The following is a 20,665-nucleotide window of genomic DNA, read 5'->3' on the forward strand; positions in this document are numbered from 1 at the left end:
ACCACGGCAACGCCGTTGAGGAAACCTCATTAGCTTTGCAACTTAGCATCACAACGTTCTTTAGATTACACTACCCAAATTTGAAGTCGATCGGATTAATTCTCTAAGAGCAGTTCAACATCAAAAAATAGCTAAAATTCACCATTTCTGTCCAGCGCCATTTCAAGAGTTTTCTGGTTCACCACAAGGCTCCAGACCAGAGAGAGACATCAGACAGGGACGTATGAGGGTGGTAATGGCTGAGTGTGAAAGAGTTACTATAAAGGGCCATGCCAGTAAGAGAAAGGTATGCTGCGGACAACGGTATTCTTTACATTTCTAAATTGTATATATGTCTATAAAGTGTCTTTGTGACAAACTTGTTTGTTAAACTTTAACTTTAACTTTGTTAAAGTGCCATAGAAATAAAATGAAATTGGATTGAAAAGAATGATAGTATTTTGCCTGGACTGTCTTTATATTATTATCTCTGGAAATTTCATTGTGTAAATCCAGACTGTGGTATTCATTCATGGAGATATGAGATATGAGTACAATCAAAACTTGGTTTTGGATGATACAGTGAAGTACATTACATTTCCAATGACTCGAATTTGCAAAATCTACTTTTAAATTTTTACTTTACATGTTGTACGCTATCAACTCATTATCATCTGAGTTTAAAGAATTTATGTTTGAAGTTTGAATAGTGTGGTTTTCACTTTTTTGGTTTCAAAAATGTTTCCTCAAAGTTTGAATGCTTTTCATAGCTTCTGCTGTCTATAACAAGTAATTAAAAGAAGGGCCATTGCACCATGGTGAAACGGTGTGAACACCATACAAATACACATCTTTTACAATCAAATTGATAGATGGCAGTGTGAAGCTTAAAACGACCTTGAAAAAAGGGCTTTTTTTCAGGTTAGAGCAACAGCCCCTTAAAAGGTCTGTGCACATCCCAAATAAGAAGCTTGATTTTCACCACATCCTCTCCACCATTTCAATGACACTCATTACACATTATATTTAGCTTATTTAATCAAATTAATAATATAGTGCATGTATATTTTTTTGTGTATTCTCTTCAGAAACTGAACAGAAACCTTGAACTACAGAAAGCAACCTATTTATAGGTCTTTGTCTTTACCAGGGAGTCCACATTTATAGACTTTATAGAGCTTTTTTCTTTGTTCCAGATAAAACTCTAGCAGCAGGGTTCTGTATAAACTTTAACAGATTTATACTATATATAGAACATTTTGGGCAGACCTGTGAGTGATTTATTGCAGAACCAAACTTACCTCTAATAAAAGCATGCTCAAGCTTCCTTGCATCTCTGGGAGAAAGGAAAGGTCTGACCATAGCAATATTCTTTAATTGATGATGCTGTTGTAGTTTGTTCCTTATCTGTGACTGGAAAGTTAGGTCAGAGTTGATGGTAGTACCCAAATGTCTGTCCTTAGGTGTAATGTGCTGAGAAAGTCAATAGTAGGCACAGTTTTTCTCTCTGCTCTTTTGGACCACAACTACCAATAACTTTGTCCCAACTTAGTTGGAGGAAAGTAGCATCTAAAAGCAACAACAATTGGAATTAAGGTACAAGGTACAATAGTTATATTTATTTATTTACTATTGAATGTAGTAAATGACTGTTGACACCAATGAAGAGGTGTTCTCATTCTGTTGGATTTAAATGCTGCGTTAACACAAATGATCCTTGCATATTAATGAATAAACTTGAGAAATGGGTGGGTCTCTCTGGTGTCATGCTTGACTGGTTTCGTTCATACTAGTTTTTTGTTAGTTTATGTGATCACAGTCACTTGATATTGATTATGGAGTTCCTCAAGGAAATATCCTGGGCCTTATTTTATTGTCTTTATAAATGCTCCCTCTGTTATGCAGTCTGTTTCCCCAGATTAGCCCAGTTCTTTTAATACTTTTATTACCTGTCTCAATAATGAACATTCTACTCATTGTTGTTTGTATTGTTCTAGTTCTTTGCTTAACATTGTTTTTGTGAAGCACTTTGGAATCTCTGAATGAAAGGACTATTATAAATGCTTTTGAAGAGTTAGTTATTGTAGTCAAGCAGCACCACCACCACCTAGGTTAAAATTACTTCACTCTTTTTCTGTCTTTGAATGGGGGTGTCTCAGGTTCCTTCTGGTTTTTCTGTTTCACTGTTTAGGAACAAAGTATCACAAATGTTGTTTAACTAAACTGATACTCTGGTCATTTGACTCAGGGGGTTGGACCTTGTTTAATGGTGCAGCCAGGGTGCCAAATATCAAAGAGTTTACAAATAATAAATGCAATGCAATTCTGTATGAACATGTACAGGCCTGCTGACCCTCAAGGAGAGTCCCTGCTGCTCAAAATGCAGACAGCACATTTATCCTTAAGTGTCTTCACTACAAATGTGCAGTGAATAACTGAGTCTACTTTCAAGGGATTTATGGAGATGAAGAAAAGTGTTTTGGACTGATTTAGGTCAGTCCCTTTGGTTATTTAACATACTGTACAGTGCATTAAGAAGTCCAAGGCAGGATGATAAAGTTGTGTATCTAAGTTTTTAGGAGGCTACACAAAACTACACAGCAATAGCTGTGTGGGCACATACAATGTAAATCAGGGGTTTTCAAACTGTGACACTGTGGCACAACCCCCAGACAACTGCGCCCCCCCACCCCCACCCCCACCCACAAAGTATAATGTTGACATGAAAACCCCTGCTCTAAATGAAAATTGCTAGAATGAACATAAAATAACTATTACTTGCAGAAATAGGAAAAAATAGATTTTTGGGTTTTATTGTAAACAAAGATTTATTCACATGAGAAAGTCATATTCTGACTGAAACTAATGAATATAAAGGCAAACAGATCAGTATATGTTGAAAATACATCAAAATAGATCTTAAAACATTGTTGTCAGGACATGCTGACACTGTTTAAAATCACAACTGACAGTGTCCAAGCTACACTGGACTGCTATTTTTGCAGACACACCACAGTGTATTTTACAAGTCAAGGCAATAATCAGTGTCCTGCACTGATTAGAACAGTAAGTCAAACCATAGTGAAGCTCTGATTCATTTCTCTGATTAGAACTGAAAATGATTTATGTCAAACCACATTATATTGTCAGCCAAATATAATATGGTTATTAATTTTCTGAGAATACCATCTCAGAACTTTTCTAATGAAGGCACAACAACAATCAGAGAACAGAAACAAAGCTTTTCAACAGATAATGAGGACTATTGTATGGCTCTATGGAAATGCACCAAAGAAGTACATTGAATAATGAAAAGAACAGAATTTTTAAATTTGTGTAATATATGAAGTTTCCTACAGAACCTTAAATAGCACCTTAAATATTCAAAGATGTAGCACACCGCTTCGTTCATTCTCGACGTGCTGCAGTGAATTGAGAGAAATCAGCGTGACCATATTGACTTAAAGTTGATTTTCAATATTGACTGTCAATGAATATCATTCTCCTGTTGCATTTGTGACATAAACTGGTCACCTACAACACAAAAAAGCAAAAGCAACAACTCTTTACCACAGTCAGTGCCATAACTATTTATCTATCTTCATGCTAGATTGGCTTTTGTTAATAATTACATTTTTACAATGCTGCCCTGTATCAACAAAAAAGTAATTTCCGGACTGGTCCTGATATCTAGTTGAGAAATAATTATCCTCCCAAAATTCAGCAAGTCCCTTTCTGTTTTTGCAGAGCTAAATGGTCTGTGGTTGAGGTGGCTACAGGAGGGTGCAAGCACAAGAACCTAATAACTAAAATCAAAGGAAACTGAGAAAGCAGTCAAAGCACAAATGAGATTAACATGTTTTAATAAAAATAAAGGTCGAGATTTGTATGTTAGGCAGAGCAGAGGTAAAGTGTATGCCTCCAAAACTGCAGATTTCCTTCTGTGTATAATGTCAAGGGTGTGAACAATGAAATGGTAAAAGAGGTTGAAGCTAGTGCCCAGGTGGCACTGAGGAATAAGACTGAAGCTGGAATCATGCTTCAGCAAAGATACACATAACTGTCTTCGCGAACCTAAGCAGAGAGGGGTGTTATGGCAGAGAAGCCAACAATGTGTAGTGCGGACATTCACATCAAACAAGCTGACTTGATTTTTTTCTTTCACAGTTTGGGCTACATTTCAGTATTTTACTGCCACAAGTGATCTTATAGCAGAGCAGAGGAAACTAAATTCCTCTTCAAGGCACTTAATATTGTTGCCCATCTTGTCATTGTCCCGTCCATTTATTTTGATAAGTCTGAATTCTTTCACATTTGTTTCACAGATGTAGTGGTTTGTGTTCGCTGTGCCCAGGGTGAAATGGATTTCTGGTTCCTGATTTCTTCTAGGATTCTTTACATTGTGGTTTGCTAAACGTGACACTCTGGCCATGTACATTATATCCCCAGTTGTTAAAAAAAACCCAATCAACCTCCAATAGTTGTTGTTGAGTCATTTCACTCAAAACCACAAATGTCAGGGTAGTGCTAGATGAAAAGTTGGGATCAACAAAGTCATTAGGATTCATCCTCTGGGAACCATGGATATCTGTAACATATTTCATAGCAAACCATCCAATAGTTGTTGAGATATTTAAATCTGAACCAAAGTGGTGGATCGGCTGACGGACATTGTAATCCTTTGACTCATTCGACTGCTGTAGCTAAAAAGCACCACTGTAGCGAAGGCAGTTCAATTCCACGTTTCAGTGCTTCTGACCTAGCCAGGCTCCCCTTTGAACACAACTGACAGTGTTGTCAACCACATGCAACAAGGCCTGTGGCTCCAGTGGGTGAACTGATTAACAAACATTAACAAGAGGGAAGAACACTCTGTGGGGAAAGATGGAAACATTAGCAGCTTTTGAAGCACTGTTATCTTAAAGGCCTCCGTATGCTTCAAACAAAGCTCCTGTCCAATCAACTAACAGCACCTGAAACCCCGTTCCTGACAGCAGAATCAGCTATTTTTGTAACTTTCCTAAACAGAAAATCTGACAATCAAGCACACTTTACACCATCGTATCCCGATAACAGTCAATTTTAGAAGTTATGAGTGTTTTCTATGAGTGTTTCTGCGAACACTCTTAAATTTCCCAAAGCAGCAATTAGGAGCGAGTGCACGCTGTTAAGAACTTCTTAACGTTGGCTGTCCGTGGTGCTGAAGACGATGCTGAATCCACTTTAAAGTAACTTTGCATATTTAACTGTCTGTAAGCCATGCTATATATTAAAAACACATACATGGCAAAGCACAAGTGTTGTAAATGACACAAAGAAATGTTTTATACTTGGAATTGTTCAGTATGAAAACTAAGCTTAATGTGCAATAACAGTAATTCATTGTTCCTAAGTCAAAGTCTGTTCAATGCCGGGTTCAGACTGCCCGATATTTTTGTCTGTTAAGATCATCCCTGTGTCAGATTAGGCTATAAATTCTTGCTGTGACTTGGCCGAGAGACATGACAGACTACATATTGGTCCCCGCCCAACCATTCCTTCACGACGTGTGTGATGTCATTGGGAAAGAGGTGCTAGGGATCGACTTCTGGGTAAACAGACAATGGCGTCTGAAGTGGATTGTCTGATTCTGGCTGTCTTGAGTTTCAAAAAGCCTAAAAAAAGAGAAAAAATTAGTTCCACTTTGCAGCACCAACATCATTCCTCTTTGCATCACCATGTTTACAGTTGTGCATGGAAGAGCACTTAGTGCTCCTATTGGTCAACATTTGGAACACGTGGAATTTGTTGTAGAAGGCAAAACATTCTGACACAGTCTTTCTGTCGGGACGTTGTGATGCTGTCGTCCACTATGATGCACTACACAGGATAAAATGATCAATTGTCGCACCAAATGCCCATTTTCGTTCCCAACGCCCTACATCTGACGGGTTGGGCTATTATCGGGCTGATATTGTGTAGTCTGAACCCAGCATAAAGAAGTAAACTTAGATTTTTGATTTAGCTGCTGCTGCGTTAGTCTTAAGCTCATATTGAACCTAAAATGAAGCAGTGACAGTTCCTATAAGTTTCATGAATATGCAGGTCAGCAGTTGTTATTGTCATTCTGTCATCATTTGAGTGTGGCAAACATATGCACTACAAATAAAAAGAAAAGAGAAGATACAGAACCTGATAATATACCATTAGGAAATTGTCATTTCAGCCAAACACTCAAACTTAAGAAGTTTTGTAAGATCAATTCTACAATCATCTTAGCGTTAAGTTGCTTTTGGGAAACGAGGTCCAGGTGTGTGCAGGTGAGAAAATAGGCGGGGTTTAAAATTCTCTCTCAAGCGCTCTCTTTTCATTCATCACAAAACTACTTCAGTCACTTTTCGTGTCTACAATTCAGTGCAACACCATCTATGCTTTCAAGGGGAGACTGTTCGAAAGTGAAAGCCATTATCCCGATTTGTATGATTCACCGTATCTACAAAGACACACGAAAGACAGAGTTATTGGAGGGAGATCAAGGAGGTAGTGGGATGCAGCTAGGGTTGAAGGATTTCCTGTGATTTTAAAATTTTTGATTACCGGGATTTCTCGCTATAGATGGAGTTTGATTTTAAACAGAACTGTGGATAACTGATCATACAATAGCGTTTATTTTCTGCTGTTATTCTTCAGCTGTGGTGGTAGAACAATAGCAATCTTTGAGGTGGAAAAAACGTACTGCCAACTATACAGAATTGTCAGATCCTCTGTATTTCAGCATATCCCCTAACGTTACAAGCTTTAATACATCAGAGTGGTTACATTATTGTAATTATTATTATAGTTACTACAGTGATTCTTATTTCTATTATTATTAATTAGACATTGTTATTATTGTGTTATTACCATTTCAATCACTGAAAAACTGAGATATGAGCTGTGATTCAGAGGTCCAAAACCAGACTAGCATGGAGTGGGTGGAGTAGGTGTTTTTAGGAACGGAGGATTGTTGCTTAGTTGTAACGTCAGGGCTATCTATGCATACGATGCTCCACTGGTTAAATGTTGCTCTGGGGATGAAGCCTCCATCCCGCATGTCTGATTAAGAGAGTTGAACTGCCTGCATAGTTTTCATTTAGAGATTAGGCAGATTCGTTCTCAATTATTCTACAAATATTTTGTCACACAGCTGAACAGTGAAAAATTATATGAATATTACCGTAATAGCAACATTTCAAGTTCGGACTATATCAACAACAATTGCGTGGTTGGAATTATGAGGTTTGGTGAAGGGATGTTTGTTTCAGTACATAGTCTTCAGCAGTGTTGGCAGTAACACATTACTTAGTAAGACGTACAGTAATGTGATTACTTTTTTCATTAAGTAGTGTAAGGGATTAGAATTTCAAATTCAGTGATTATATTGCAGTTACTAATCCCAGTGACGCTCTGTTACTGTCTTACCAGGAGTTTTATGGAGGGTTGATATCACTATGCTCTCTATGCATTGAATGGACAGACTGGTCCAGGGTGTGTTAGCTTGGTCCAGGGGTTGGAGGTGTGGGGAGGCAGTTATCCTCCACCAAAAGAGGAGAAATTCAACTCCCGGTAACTCCAAAATTGTCTTTTTTTATATGTTCTGTGTTCTTACCGGGCTTGCTAATGTTATCCACTAATGAGCATACACACAGGAATCAGCTGGTTTTGCTCAGAGTTGCAGGATGTTTGAACCCCACGGCTTCACTGTGAAGACAGGACCTCTGTAGTGCTGTGTGCAGTCATTGGGGCTAAGATAGCAGTTGATGGTCAGTAAATACCTGCATAATGGCCGGCTGCTTGTTAAATCACAATATTTCGTTTTCTATATTTACACGTGTTAAATACAGAAGATTTGGAGTCTTTGATGGTGCTGTGCTGAGTTACGAAGTAATGTAACGAGTAATGTAACTAATTACTTTGCTGTTACTCTTTAAATGTAGACAAATTCAAGCAACTTGGCGGTGGGTACTGGAACCCAAGCCTGTGGGTGCAGCTTTGTCAGGACTGAATTTCACCACCATCCACAATTTTAACCAGCTGTCTCCAGATGTGTATTCTCATTTCAAATTGACAAAATCATTCCTGGCCCTGCAGAAGTAAGCAGATACTGACTGAATGTTACTGTGAAATTACACTCACAATATAATCTAGAAACCATGTACATGTATTTTCAAATGCAAATACCTTGTTTTCAAAGAATTATTTGGTTACAGCAGGCAATGACTTTGGCAAGAATTTGTTGTTATATTTATATGGATTTTGAGTCCTCTTAATGAAATACATCAGTCTTAAGTATATTTCCAAAATAGCCAGAATTTTCTATATGAGGAATTAAGCTGAAAAATCAACCCACTGCTCTTCAGAAGTTTCGCAGATTTATGTGTATGAACTTATTTAGACAGAAAGGCAGAGCAGCCAAAGAAATCCATGCCGATGCTGCGGGGGTAGCCTTCTAGCACCTTCAACACCACAGGGTCAAACTTCCAATACTGCAGCCCACTCAGGAAATTGGCGTAGCCTGCCAGAGGGTGAGAAAAGGCAACAGTCAACTATGGACCTTTCCCACTCACTAGGCCAGAAGAAAACTAATATGAAAGTGAAAATGTAGTTTTCCTGATCCCAGTCCTCACCATATCTGTCCCGAAAGGCCGCATCAATATGGCTGGGCATTCCTCCCCACTCGTGCATGCTGCGAGGATGGACATCATCGACTCGATTCTCCTGAGGACTGAAGGGCCAGTAAGAAGCAGACTTGAAGAAGTAGACTTTCTCCATGCGGTCCTCCTTCCACTTCAAAGCTGCTTGGATATCTGTTACAGGAAGATCCAGCTGCCGCACTGAATCTGGTCCTGTAATCTTCCTCTCAGCATCAAACACCCAGTACCTGTCACCTGTCATGGTAAAAAGAAGCCAGGTAATGGTAAAAAGAAAGTAAAAAAACCCAAGATTGGACCTCATTTTCTTAGACCTAGTATGTCATGGACTACTGTTATATATTATTTTTACCAGTGTCCTAATTCAGGACAAAACATTTAAAGCTGGTCTAAGAGTTCTATAGCAATACCTAAGTAATAATAAGTTTATTTTCATTAATAATTACTTTTTTGCACTATTTGTTATTGAGCTCACTGTTTTTGTAGTGTGGGATTTGCCACTTAGTGGATTATGTTCTACTTTGATTCTTGTTATTTAATCTTCTCTACATTTAATATTTTGTTAAACCTCTGACCACACCTAACCTCACTGATGGATATGGTTGAGTGTGGTCAGAAGTGTTCTCAGTTGAACCTGTAACCACACCCAACAGTGATGTCACGGTGAACTGACACTCTGGTGTACGCTTTTACATCACTGCAGCAAAGTGAGAAGTTAAATCACTGGAGGTGAGAAAAAACAAGATTTTATCCTGAGAAAACAAGAAATTATTCTGAGTAACTAGGACATTGTTTCTGGAACATTTCTGTTGAAATCACAACCAAAAATGACACCACGAAATGTATCTGTGCATCCTTGCAAAATAGTGACTTACACTGTCCAATAACCGACAGTAAGGCGACAGTTAATTCAAGGGTTTGTCAACCTTTTCTTTCTTGCATGGCACATATGCAGTCTACAATGATAACAATGGAAACTTTACAATCAAAACTCATAATCTCAAAACTTTTTAAAATAGGTCTTGGTTTCACACAGAAGTAAACAAAAGCAAGCTCCCTTATTTCTAGCTGACAGCCGTTGATTTTGTTGGCTGAAAAGACTCAAGTTAACTTTCACTAGCAGATTTTATCAGCTGTTGCTAGCAAGCTAAGTTAACTTACTCACTTGATAGGCTGAGGACTCCATCTCCAGCGGACATTTTAATATTTCCAGCTGACTTATTTTAAAAATGACAATTATGTAAAGGGGTCTTAAAGCTGCACTTGATGGTCAGCAACTTAACCACTTTTGCTTTATTGTTTCATATTTTCAAACAATGTTTCACTTGTACAAGAGAAAAGGCTTTGATAAGAAGGACTGACCGCATGATGGGAAGTCTCCCAGCAGTCTAGGCCTATAGCACCATAACTAAGGGATGGTTCAGGACTCACCTGAGCCAGCCCTAACTATAAGCTTTATCAAAGAGGAAAGTCTTAAGCCTACTCTTAAATGTGGAGATGGTGTCTGCCTCCTGAACCCAAACTAGGATCTGATTCCACAGGAGAGGAGCTTGATAACTGAAGGCTCTGGGTCCCATTCTACTTTTGGAGACTCTAGGAACCACAAGTAACCCTGCGTCCAGGGAGCGCAGTGTTCTAGTCGGGTAATAAGGTACTATGAGCTCTTTAAGATACGATGGTGCCTGACTATTAAGAGCTTTGTAGGTGAGGAAAAGGATTTTAAATTAGATTCTGGATTTTACAGGGAGCCAGTGCAGAGAAGCTAATAGTGGAGAAATATGATCTCTTTTCTTACTTCTTGTCAGTACACATGCCACAGCATTCTGGATCAACTGGAGAGTCTTAAGGGACTTATTCAGGCAGCCGGATAATAAGAAATTGCAAAAATGCAGCCTAGAAGTAACAAATGCATAAACTAGTTTTTCTGCATCATTTTGAGACAGGATGTGCATGATTTTTGCAATGTTACATAGGTGAAAGAAGGCAGTCCTTGAAGTTTGTTTCATATGGGAGTTAAAGGATCAATCCTGATCAAAGATAACTGAGATTCCTTATGGTGGTGCTGGAGACAGGGCAATTTTATAATAATAATAAGTTTTGATAAGTGCTCTATAAATAAAGTACAAAGTTCTTCACAGAGAAATAAAATATCACAGTAAATGATAAAATTTAAAATAAATAAAATACATAAAAACAATTAAATAAACAGACAGCTCAGGTAAAATCAGGATCTGCTTTCCGATAAAAATGCATTTTGAGAAGAGACTTGAAAGAAGACACTGACTCAGACAACCTAATTTCTTCGGGCAAATGTTGTTCCAGAGCCTCGGGGCCTTGATGGCAAAAGCTCTGTCTCCAGAGAACTCAGCGTACTAAAGGTCATTGGGCTTGACAGGGAGGTACAACTGTGTGTCATCCGCATAATATATAAGGAGAACAGTATTGGTCCCAGAATTGAACCTTGTGGCACACCGTAGTTGATATGGGTAGTTATTAATGGTGACACAGAATTTCCTATTGGACAAATAGGATGATATCCAGTCTAGTGTAGTGCCAGATATGCCCACCCAGTGCCTCAGTCTATCTAAAAGAATGCCACGATCAATTGTGTCAAAGGCAGCACAAGAATTTAGCACATGCCTGCATTGGCATTCATTAAAAGGTCATTTGTGACTTTGAGAAGGGCTGTCACAGTGCTGTGGTGCTTACAAAAGCCAGATTGGAACTTTTGAAAAGGTATTACTGTTTTCCACAGCAGCAAGAAGCTGCTTAGATACAAGTTTTTCGAGAATCTTCGAAATAAAAGGCAGTTTGGAGATTGGACGATAGTTATCCAGGAGAGTGGGATCAAGCCCAGGTTTATTTAGGACTGGCTGGACATAAGCAGTTTTACAGTAATCTGGGACGCAGCCAGTAGACAGTGAGCTGTTAAAATTAGCAATTGGGGCACAATAGAATCCATAATTTCCAATAAAAACTTAGTTGGGATTTTGTCCAGAGAGCTGGAGGATATTCTCACAAGAGTCATGATGTCTGAGTTCAGGCAGAGTAACAGCAAAAAATTGCTCAAAGAATCCCTGAGCGGGTGATCCACATCTAAAAAGGCGGGGGGATGATACCAGATCTTATTAACTACACCTTTCCAGCAAAGTGCAAAAGAACCTTTTCACAATCAGCAGAGACACAAGGAGAGGATTGGTTAACTAACTGATCCCGAGTCTTAAATAGGAATCTGGGGTTGTGCTGATGGGCAAAAATAAGTGCAGAGAAATGGCATGTTCTTGCATCCTTCATCATATTATAAAGGAATAACTTTCATAGCCACAAAGTGGACCTGGAGACCTGATTTCTTCCATCTGCATTCTGCATTTCCTTTTACAGCTTCGAATACTGTCATTTAACTATGGCTGTTTTCTAGTCCTTGAGTTTGGTCTATTTTTCAGAGGAGCTATGAGATCTAAGGTTGAAGAACACAGGTAGTTAAAAGAATCAACCATGTTGTTGATGTTGGAGGAATCAGGAAACACATTGCCAAGAGAATTGAACAGTGTACAGAATTTTGAGACCCTATGCTCATTAAGGACGCATGTGTACTTAGAGTGGGATAATTCAGTACTAGCAGCCTGTAATTCACAGTTAAAAACGATGCATAGGTGATCAGATACAAACGTGTCCCCGATTCTACAGATGGTATTCTCAGACCCAGACTAAAGACTAGGTCACCACAAAGAACAATTCTATCATAATTTAAAATAAGACTGGATATAATAAAAAAAAAAAAAAAAAAAAATTTAAAAATAAAGAAGCACCAACAAGAAGGAACCAGCTGGTTTAGGGCGACGATAAATAATTGCAAATATGACCAGGTGTGGGCCATCAAGTTTAAACATGAGCACTTCAAAGGAGGAAAAATCATTGCAAGCTATGAGGTTACACTTGCTTCCTATAGACAGTAACAAGTAACAATCCCTACGGTGGCTAAAGCAGTCATAATCTGGAGGGTACGATTCAGCAGGCTGAGTGTGATCACCAGGACATAACCAGGATTCTGTTAAAAACCTGAAATCGAAATCAGTAGAAGAGATAAAATCATTTAAAATAAATGTTTTGTTAGAGAGGGATCTTACATTGATAAGAGCCATCTTAAAAAGTCTGTGCTGGGTTAGAGTTGAGACTGGAGGTAGGGTTCTAAAAATAGCTCCAAATAGCAGCACTATGATCAGTCCACATAGGGGGAGTTAGTGGCAGCAGAGTGTATGTGGCTGTTTATGGTGGGCAGAGAAGAGAAAGAAGAGCGAGGGGAAACAGGTGATGTAAATAGTCAATTGCATGAGGAGGACAGTACAGCATGTTGCAGGTTAGTCGCCAGCATGCGACTACCTACTTGTTTGGATGAAGACCGTCTCATGCAAACAAGGAACAACGATCCCAGAATAAGTTAAAATTGTGTATAAAACCAATGTCATTGGTACTGCAGACAGACTGGAGCCAGGTATGAAGGCTGGGGATCCTGCTAAAACAGCCAATTCCATGACCCAGTGTAGGTGTCAGCAGGTAAACTTACCACTTACAGAGGTAAGTGCAGATACGATGGTAGGTTTATTCACAACAGCAGGCAATCAACACAGAAAGTAAAATGTAGGTAAGGGAACGGGATAATGTAATGTCTTATCTGAATAAGGAAGTCCTTTTCTTTTCCGGAATATGGCATGGAGCTGAAGAGCCAGGAGACGAGTACAAACACGGGCCGTGGGGAATCCAGAGGACAGGTAGCTCATCAACGGGTAAGTGAGTCAGGTATACCAACTTGATAGGGTTGAGACCAGACAGTGAGTGAACGGGAGGAGTGCTGCTTTATAGTGCAGGTGGGTGATTGCAGACAGGTGAGTGTAATCAGTAGTCTGGTGATTGGGATCTAATGACTGTGGTGGGCGGAGACAGTGGTGTTTGTGTAGGCTACCTGACAGTAGGAATTGGACCCGAAATAAAAGCATGCTTTTCACTGCTGTTGAGCAGGTCAAAGAGGTGGATGAAGTCTGCTTTCGTCAGCTCAGATTGCTGACGGGCAGTGTCATTGGTGCCGACATGGACTATGATTTTCGTGATAGTCGTCAGGAGTGCAGCCAGAAGTCCGGGGAGCTTTTCAAGGATGTCAGGGGTTGTAGCTTCGGGAAAGCAGTGTGTGACCGCATTAACGAAGCAGATATTCCGTACTATGGAATCTCCAACTATCAGCGTAGTTGGGGGGGTGAGAGGAGGCAGAGTCGATGATCGTGGAGACTGCTGAGTTCCATCAGCTGTCCCTGGGATAGACGTGGCCAGGGACTGCTGCGGCGAGGGGGCGGCGTCCTTCTTAGCAGAGGTGTTCTCTGCTGTCTCTGGACAAATGAGACCTCCAGAGCTTCTCCTGATCATGGCCTCTTGATCACTGGACAGGCTACAGTCCAGTGCTCCGGTTGACGTGGAGTCGAACCTAAAATACTTAGTAAAAGCGACCCCCTAGCCGCCAGGCTAAAAACAAACCTAGCTGAGCTAGCAGCAGTGGAGGCAGTCCGGTAAACCACGTTGAGTTGACAGCCAGCTTAAAATCACTTAAAATCCATACGTCCGATGACTGAAAACCTTTACTAAGTTAAAACATATGGGTAAAACAATAGCCAGGAAAACAGTTTAGCATAGAAATTTGTGTTAAAAACTCGATAAAATGTCAATTTATGATGGTTTAAGACAAAGCCTCTGGCGAGCACACAAAAACGCAGACGCATGCGCAATATATGTGTGCATCTGTGTATATGTGTGTACCCATTTTAACATCAGAAAATTGCAGGTCCTCTAGGTTTTTATGTCCTTAAGGCATGCTTGAAGTTTAGCTAACTAATTAGTTTCATCTGTCTTGATCGATAGATATTGGGTATCATCTGCATAACAATGAAAGGTTATGGCATGTTTCCTAATAATATTGCCTCAAGGAAGCATATATAAAGGTGAATAGAATTGGTCCAAGCACAGAACCTTGCGAAACTCTGTGACTAACTTTGGCGTGCATGGAGGGTTCACTGTTAATATGTCCAAACTGAGATCGATGTGATGGATAGGATTTAAACCAGCTCAGTGTGGTTCCTTCAATGCCAATTACGTGTTCCAGTCTCTGTAATAGGATGTGATGGTCAGTGGTGTCAAATGCAGATCTAACAAGACAAGTACAGAGACAAGTCTGTTGTCCGATGCAATTAGAAGGTCATCTGTAATTTTCACCAGTGCTGTCTCTGTGCTATGATGCACTCTAAATCTTGACTGAAAATCTTCAAATAAGCTATTGTTATGTAGAAAGTCACACAACTGATTGACGACTGCTTTCTCAAGGATCTTAGAGAGAAAGGGAAGATATAGGTCTATAGTTGGCTAAAACCCCTGGATCAAGAGTGGGCTTTTTAAGAAGAGGTTTAATTACAGCTACTTTAAAGGACTGTGGGACATAGCCTGTTAATAAAGACAGACTGATCAGAGACTAAACTTTGCCAGACCTTGCCAGACTAAACAAGATTCTTCCAGATTGGTGGAATGCCATTTCCTTTCAAGTTTTTGCGATGTTTGCTTTAATTTGTGGGTTTGGGGGTTATACCATGGAGCTAACCTTCTTTGTTTTATTATCTTCTTTTGTAGAGGGGCAATAGCTTTGAGTGTCATTCGCAGTGATCCTGGAGTACTATAAACAAAATGATCAATTTGGGAGGGACTGAAATTAGCATAGGAGTCCTTATGTTATATTGAGACATGGCATTGAATTAAATACAGATGGAATCACTTCCTTAAATTTAGCTACAGCACTATCAAAAAGACATCTAGTGAAGGAGTATTTGCCTAATGGCGTGTTGTCCAGTAATATGAGTTAAAAAATTATTAAATAATGGTCCGATAAAGAAGGATCCTGTGGAAAGACTATTAAATGTTCATTTTCAATTTCAATGCCATATACCAGATCAAGGTCGAGGGTGTGGTTAAAACAGTGAGTGGGTTTATAGACACTCTAACCGAAGCCAGTTGAATCTAATAATGAGATAAATGCAGTACTAAGGCTATCATTATTGACATCCACATGAATATTAAAATCACCTACAATAATCTGTTTTAATTATAATATCATATATATAAATATTATATTATCTGTTGTAGTTGATAAAAAAAACTCTGAGAATTCAGATAAAAATTCAGAATAAGAACCAGTGCGGTTTACAATACCAAATAGAATTGGCTGTGGTGTTTTTCAGGTTGGGTGTGAAAGACTAAGAACAAGGCTTTCGAATGAGTTATAATTTAGTTTAGGTTTAGGGTTGATTCGAAGATGGCTGCAACTCCATCTCCTCGGCCGGTGCCTCGAGGAATGTGAGCATTAATATAACTAAGTGTAGTGGATTCATTTAGGCTAACATATTCTTCATGACCCAGCCAGATTTCAGTAAGACAAAATAAGTAATACGATAATCTGATATTAGATCGTTCACTAGTACAGCTTTAGATGACAGAGATCTAATGTTTAAGAGTCCACTTTTAATTCTCCTAACTCAAATTTATTGTGTACATGTCAACTGACTCATCTTTCAGTATTATTAACTATGACTTCAGCTGTTACAGCATTTCAACTATTTCAAATGTTTCAACTGCAAGTTTTCAGCAGAAAGCATTTTCTTCAAAAAATGAAGCCTTTTCAAGTTTGCTTCTGTATTATCACCAACCTTGGAAGAACCAGATGTTGCCAGACCTGTCTTCATACGCAGCATCAATGTGGTCGGGAATGCCTTTCCAGTGGCGCGAAGCCAAGGCTGGATAGCCAGCTTGTAGCTGCCCATCACGGATACGCCAAACATATCGAGACTTAAAGAAGAACAGCTCTCCCCTGATCATGGACACAGCATCAAAGTTTGTTCTGCAGGCGTCCGGCTGGGGCACAACAACATACACAGCAAGGATATTTTTGTCTGTGGACTAATATGTGAAACTGCAAAATACAAGACTGGGGAAATCTTGAAATACAGTACATGTAGCTTTGAGGTCCATTCCCAGTATTATTGTCTCACCATTCCAATGTCAATCTCATTGGTCTCTGTCATCTCGGGCGATGCATGCCGAGGGGGACCATACAGATACTGGATGCCCCTCTTGTCATCCTCGCTCAGCTGCAGAGGGTAAGAGTCACTGTAGAAAGGACACATCACAGCATCAAGCTCCAGGGAGTGCTGCAGGCCCAGGACATGGCCAAACTCATGAGCTGCCACTTGTAGGAGATCGGTGCCTAAACGGGACAGCAACAGATAAAGGGACAGTGACACTAAAATTAGTTGTTGAATGTGTTAAGCTTTAGTGGAATCAAATAGGAACACAAATGAGGTGCAGTTTTTAAGAAAAACCCTTTAAAATCAGATTTTGTTCAACATAAAACAAGACTCTGTTTACCTCCAAGTATTTCACATCTACTCACCTACATTGTTGCCCACTGTCCAATGCTCATCATAGTCAAAGTGGACTTCTCCCTCTCTGTGTGTCCTGGGGAAAAAGGCGTGGGCGAGGATTCCTCCAGGGCCGTCGAATGGTAAGTTGTCCCCATGCCAGTACCTACACAAGCAATTCTTTTATTGTACCCAAGCAATTTAATAAGTAATATCACACATTTAAAGCTAAGCTATTTTTGTATGCTTAGCATTTTGGAAATACAGGTGGGAGGATAAAAAAGAAAAATAATTTTAAATTATGCTATGATACAGCGGTACCTTCTTCCTTTTTATAAAACAGTTAAATGAACACATGCTCAGTGAATGTTGAATTGCTAACCTGGACATTAGTCCAGTCAGGAGAGAAAAACTTTCCTTTGATAGTTGCCGAAATTTACATGAACAAGAGAAGACTGCTGGAGGTTTCATGTACATCCAATAGTCACACACCCCCATAACTGGCTGCCAGTTCAGGAATTTGATTGGTCTAAACTCATTCTCAGTCACATATGCGTGAATATTTGACATGTATGTGTAGAAAGTCCATAATGCCAGAAGTGCACTACATTATTGCTCTTGGCAAGTCAGGGACTGTAAAATTACAAAGGGGTGGAGGAGTGGGGGGTTTGTTTCTGCAGCAAATGCACAGCAATAAAGGGATGATGCCTAAAATGTAAATTTTCTTAATTAAACACTCTAGATGTGTTTAAATTGACATAAAAAATTAACATTTAATGTGGTTAACTCTGGGACGCCGGTCTGCATTTATCTCTAAATGAACACTGAACACTGTTCAGTGTGTTTACATTCATTAAATCACATGCAAATGACACCAGGCTGCTACAAAATAACCACACACACCTCTACACACATGAGACTGGTCAGTTATAACTCTGTATTCTGCCTGTTTATGCAGGAGATGGCAGATTACTGGAGCTCATTAATTGCAGTTTTTCAGAGGTTCATGTTTTATTCTTGAAATACATTATAATGCAAATGTTGCTGTATCACATTTTACAATATGATGTGACAATTTACAACGTGAGAAAGCATCGGAATAATGTGATCAGCTTCAACAAACGTTTATTATTTATTTCTATTGTCATTGTACTAATTAGCTGTTAAAAAACAGCTAATTTGATGCTGTGTTCACGTCCTGCCACTCTGCAGCAGCCAGACAACAATCTGAGTTCTCGCAATTTGTTGAGCTGTAGTTGTCATGCTTCACTGTGATTGGCAAAGCTTTTTCAGAGCGATGACACAAGTGATGTGATTGGCTGAGTGTATTTATTAATCACCATACCCTCCGATCTATATTCCACTTTATCCAGCCCTTTTGTATGGAATGCCATTTTAGTCAATATTAAATTAATAAATATATGCATGAATATGCCAATGAAATTAATAAATATGGCTATGATATAAATAAATGAGTCAATATAGCTAAATAAGTAAATAAAGGATGTTTTTCAAAGGACTTATTTATTTCATTTTACTTTTATTTTATAATTCCACATTTATTTATTTCTTCCGGTTTGGCTATGTAGGAATGAGACATAGAGCAGAGGGGCTCCCAATTAACTAACTGTTAATTACCCAAATAACTGATAATTTTTCACCAAGAGATTATCGAACGAAGACAGTGGAGTTTTTGAACTCTATCTAATTCAAAGCCCGCCAAGACAAATGAACACACATACTCTAGTCACACGAGCTAATGTTAGTTTAGCTGGCAAGCTAGCATCTATGGCAGCAGCTGCTACCAACGCAGACAAAACTGATGATGGTAAATCCCGTGATTCTCTCTCCATGACTCAACTGGTTACAGAACTAGCAGGCAGCCTCACTCCTTGATATATCCCACGGAACTTTGATACACAATTGAGGACAGTAATTAAACAATGACAAAGGACACACAGGAATGAGAATTAGAAAATAACTCTGTTTGCACATCTGACAGTTTTTGCCATATTTCCACAAATTCTGACAGTTAGCACTCTGCTTCCTAACTGCGACACCTGCCACAGCGAATAAAAGCACATACTTGACCACAACATCCTGTTGAGCAGAGCATCCTGTTCTGCCATTTACACCTTTTTATATACCAGCTTTATGCACGCTTAAAAATAATAATGACTTACTGATAACAGCTTGTTTAGCAATTTTTGTATCTTATCACGTTTCATTTTTGACGTAGAGGGGTTGAGCTTTGGCCAATGTCTTGTTTGTATCTGATGTTTTTACCATATATAGAAGATAGCTTGAGTTTTTCCTGTGCTCCACCTTTATAAAAAGGAGACACAGAAGGGCGTAGTGGCCTGTTGGTTTTTCCTTTTCGTGCGGTTCTTTTTCTGTTCAAGTCTCCGTGGACTAGACTCTTTTTATATTTGATTTTCTTTATTCTTGACTGACCATTTTGTTGAGAGGTAGAGAGGGAAGTTTTTATTACCAATTATTTAGTTCCAATACCTGATGCATGATTGAACAGCTATAAGTCATTATTACACTATTTGATTTGTTGCTAATGTTGTTGAATGATATTTGATTAGTTGTTAATATTGTTGAATGATATCTGACTGGTTGCTAATATTGTTGAATAATATTTGATTTGTTGCTAATGGTATTGAATAATATTGGGATGTTTGCTAATACTATAGAATAATATTGGGATTGTTGCTAATACTATTGGATAATCAATGATTTGTTGTTAGAAGTGAGTTATATTTGATTCCTTGCTAAAAATACTAGCTTGAATTTGATTAGGTCCAGAAGGCATTAAATTGTATTTAAACTGCTGTTACAGCTATTGATTTGACTTTGTCTGTTTGCTAGAGGTGTTGATGTGTAGTTGATTTGTTGCTATTATGTGAACTGAGGATTTGTTTTGAATTGAATTGGAGTTTTTGTTAAAGTGATAGTTATGGGAGGCTTGATACCGCCTCGTTATACTGGGCAAGGCTCTTGAACTCAGTCTTGAGTCTCCCTCAGGCAGTCTGTCTCAGGCTATCTGAGGTACCACCAGACTCTCAAATAAACTGCAGTACATACACTTGGTTGCTATCCAGCCTGTCTCTAAACATTTACTAAGACATTTTGGGCCTGAAAGAAGTGGAAGAAGTTTATTGGATTTATTGGTCTAAATTTAGACAAAATTTCAATCTGACAGATTTTTCTATTAATGGTCTCATATGTAGTAACCACATCTTCCCCTTTGGGCAAAGGGCAGGCCTCAATAAAGTCAGTGATCTCTACATTGACGGCACTTTTGCCACTTTTAATGCCCTTTCCTAGAAGTTTAAATTGCAACACTCTAGCCTTTTTCGCTATTTCCAGGTTTGTCGCTTTGTTCGATCCATTAGCCTATCTTTTCCCAGTATTCCACCAAGAACAGGACTAGATGCAATTTCCTGCACACCCTAAGGGTCTTATCTCAAATATTTATAATACTATCACGTCATAGAATAATGTAACACTTGATGGGATCCAAGCAGACTGGGTGGAGGAGCTTGGAATGGATATATCTGATAAAAT

The 20,665-nt window shown here is 39.0% G+C and overlaps 1 protein-coding gene across 1 annotated transcript in view; it reads right to left on the reverse strand.

The window, feature by feature from the left end:
* Positions 1 to 2,776: 2,776 nt before the first annotated feature.
* LOC122865782 (stromelysin-3-like) overlaps positions 2,777 to 20,665 on the reverse strand; it is a 45,769-nt gene continuing 27,880 nt past the window's right edge. The window contains exons 4-8 of the mRNA XM_044174641.1: positions 17,125 to 17,258; positions 16,724 to 16,938; positions 16,382 to 16,586; positions 8,625 to 8,885; positions 2,777 to 8,512 (exon numbers count right to left, since the gene is read on the reverse strand). Of these exons, the coding sequence (XP_044030576.1) occupies positions 8,385 to 8,512; positions 8,625 to 8,885; positions 16,382 to 16,586; positions 16,724 to 16,938; positions 17,125 to 17,258 (943 nt within the window). The 3' untranslated portion in view covers positions 2,777 to 8,384. The remainder of the gene's footprint in view (positions 8,513 to 8,624; positions 8,886 to 16,381; positions 16,587 to 16,723; positions 16,939 to 17,124; positions 17,259 to 20,665) is intronic.

Source organism: Siniperca chuatsi, linkage group LG18 (assembly GCF_020085105.1).
Source record: "Siniperca chuatsi isolate FFG_IHB_CAS linkage group LG18, ASM2008510v1, whole genome shotgun sequence".
Lineage (NCBI taxonomy): Eukaryota > Metazoa > Chordata > Actinopteri > Centrarchiformes > Sinipercidae > Siniperca > Siniperca chuatsi.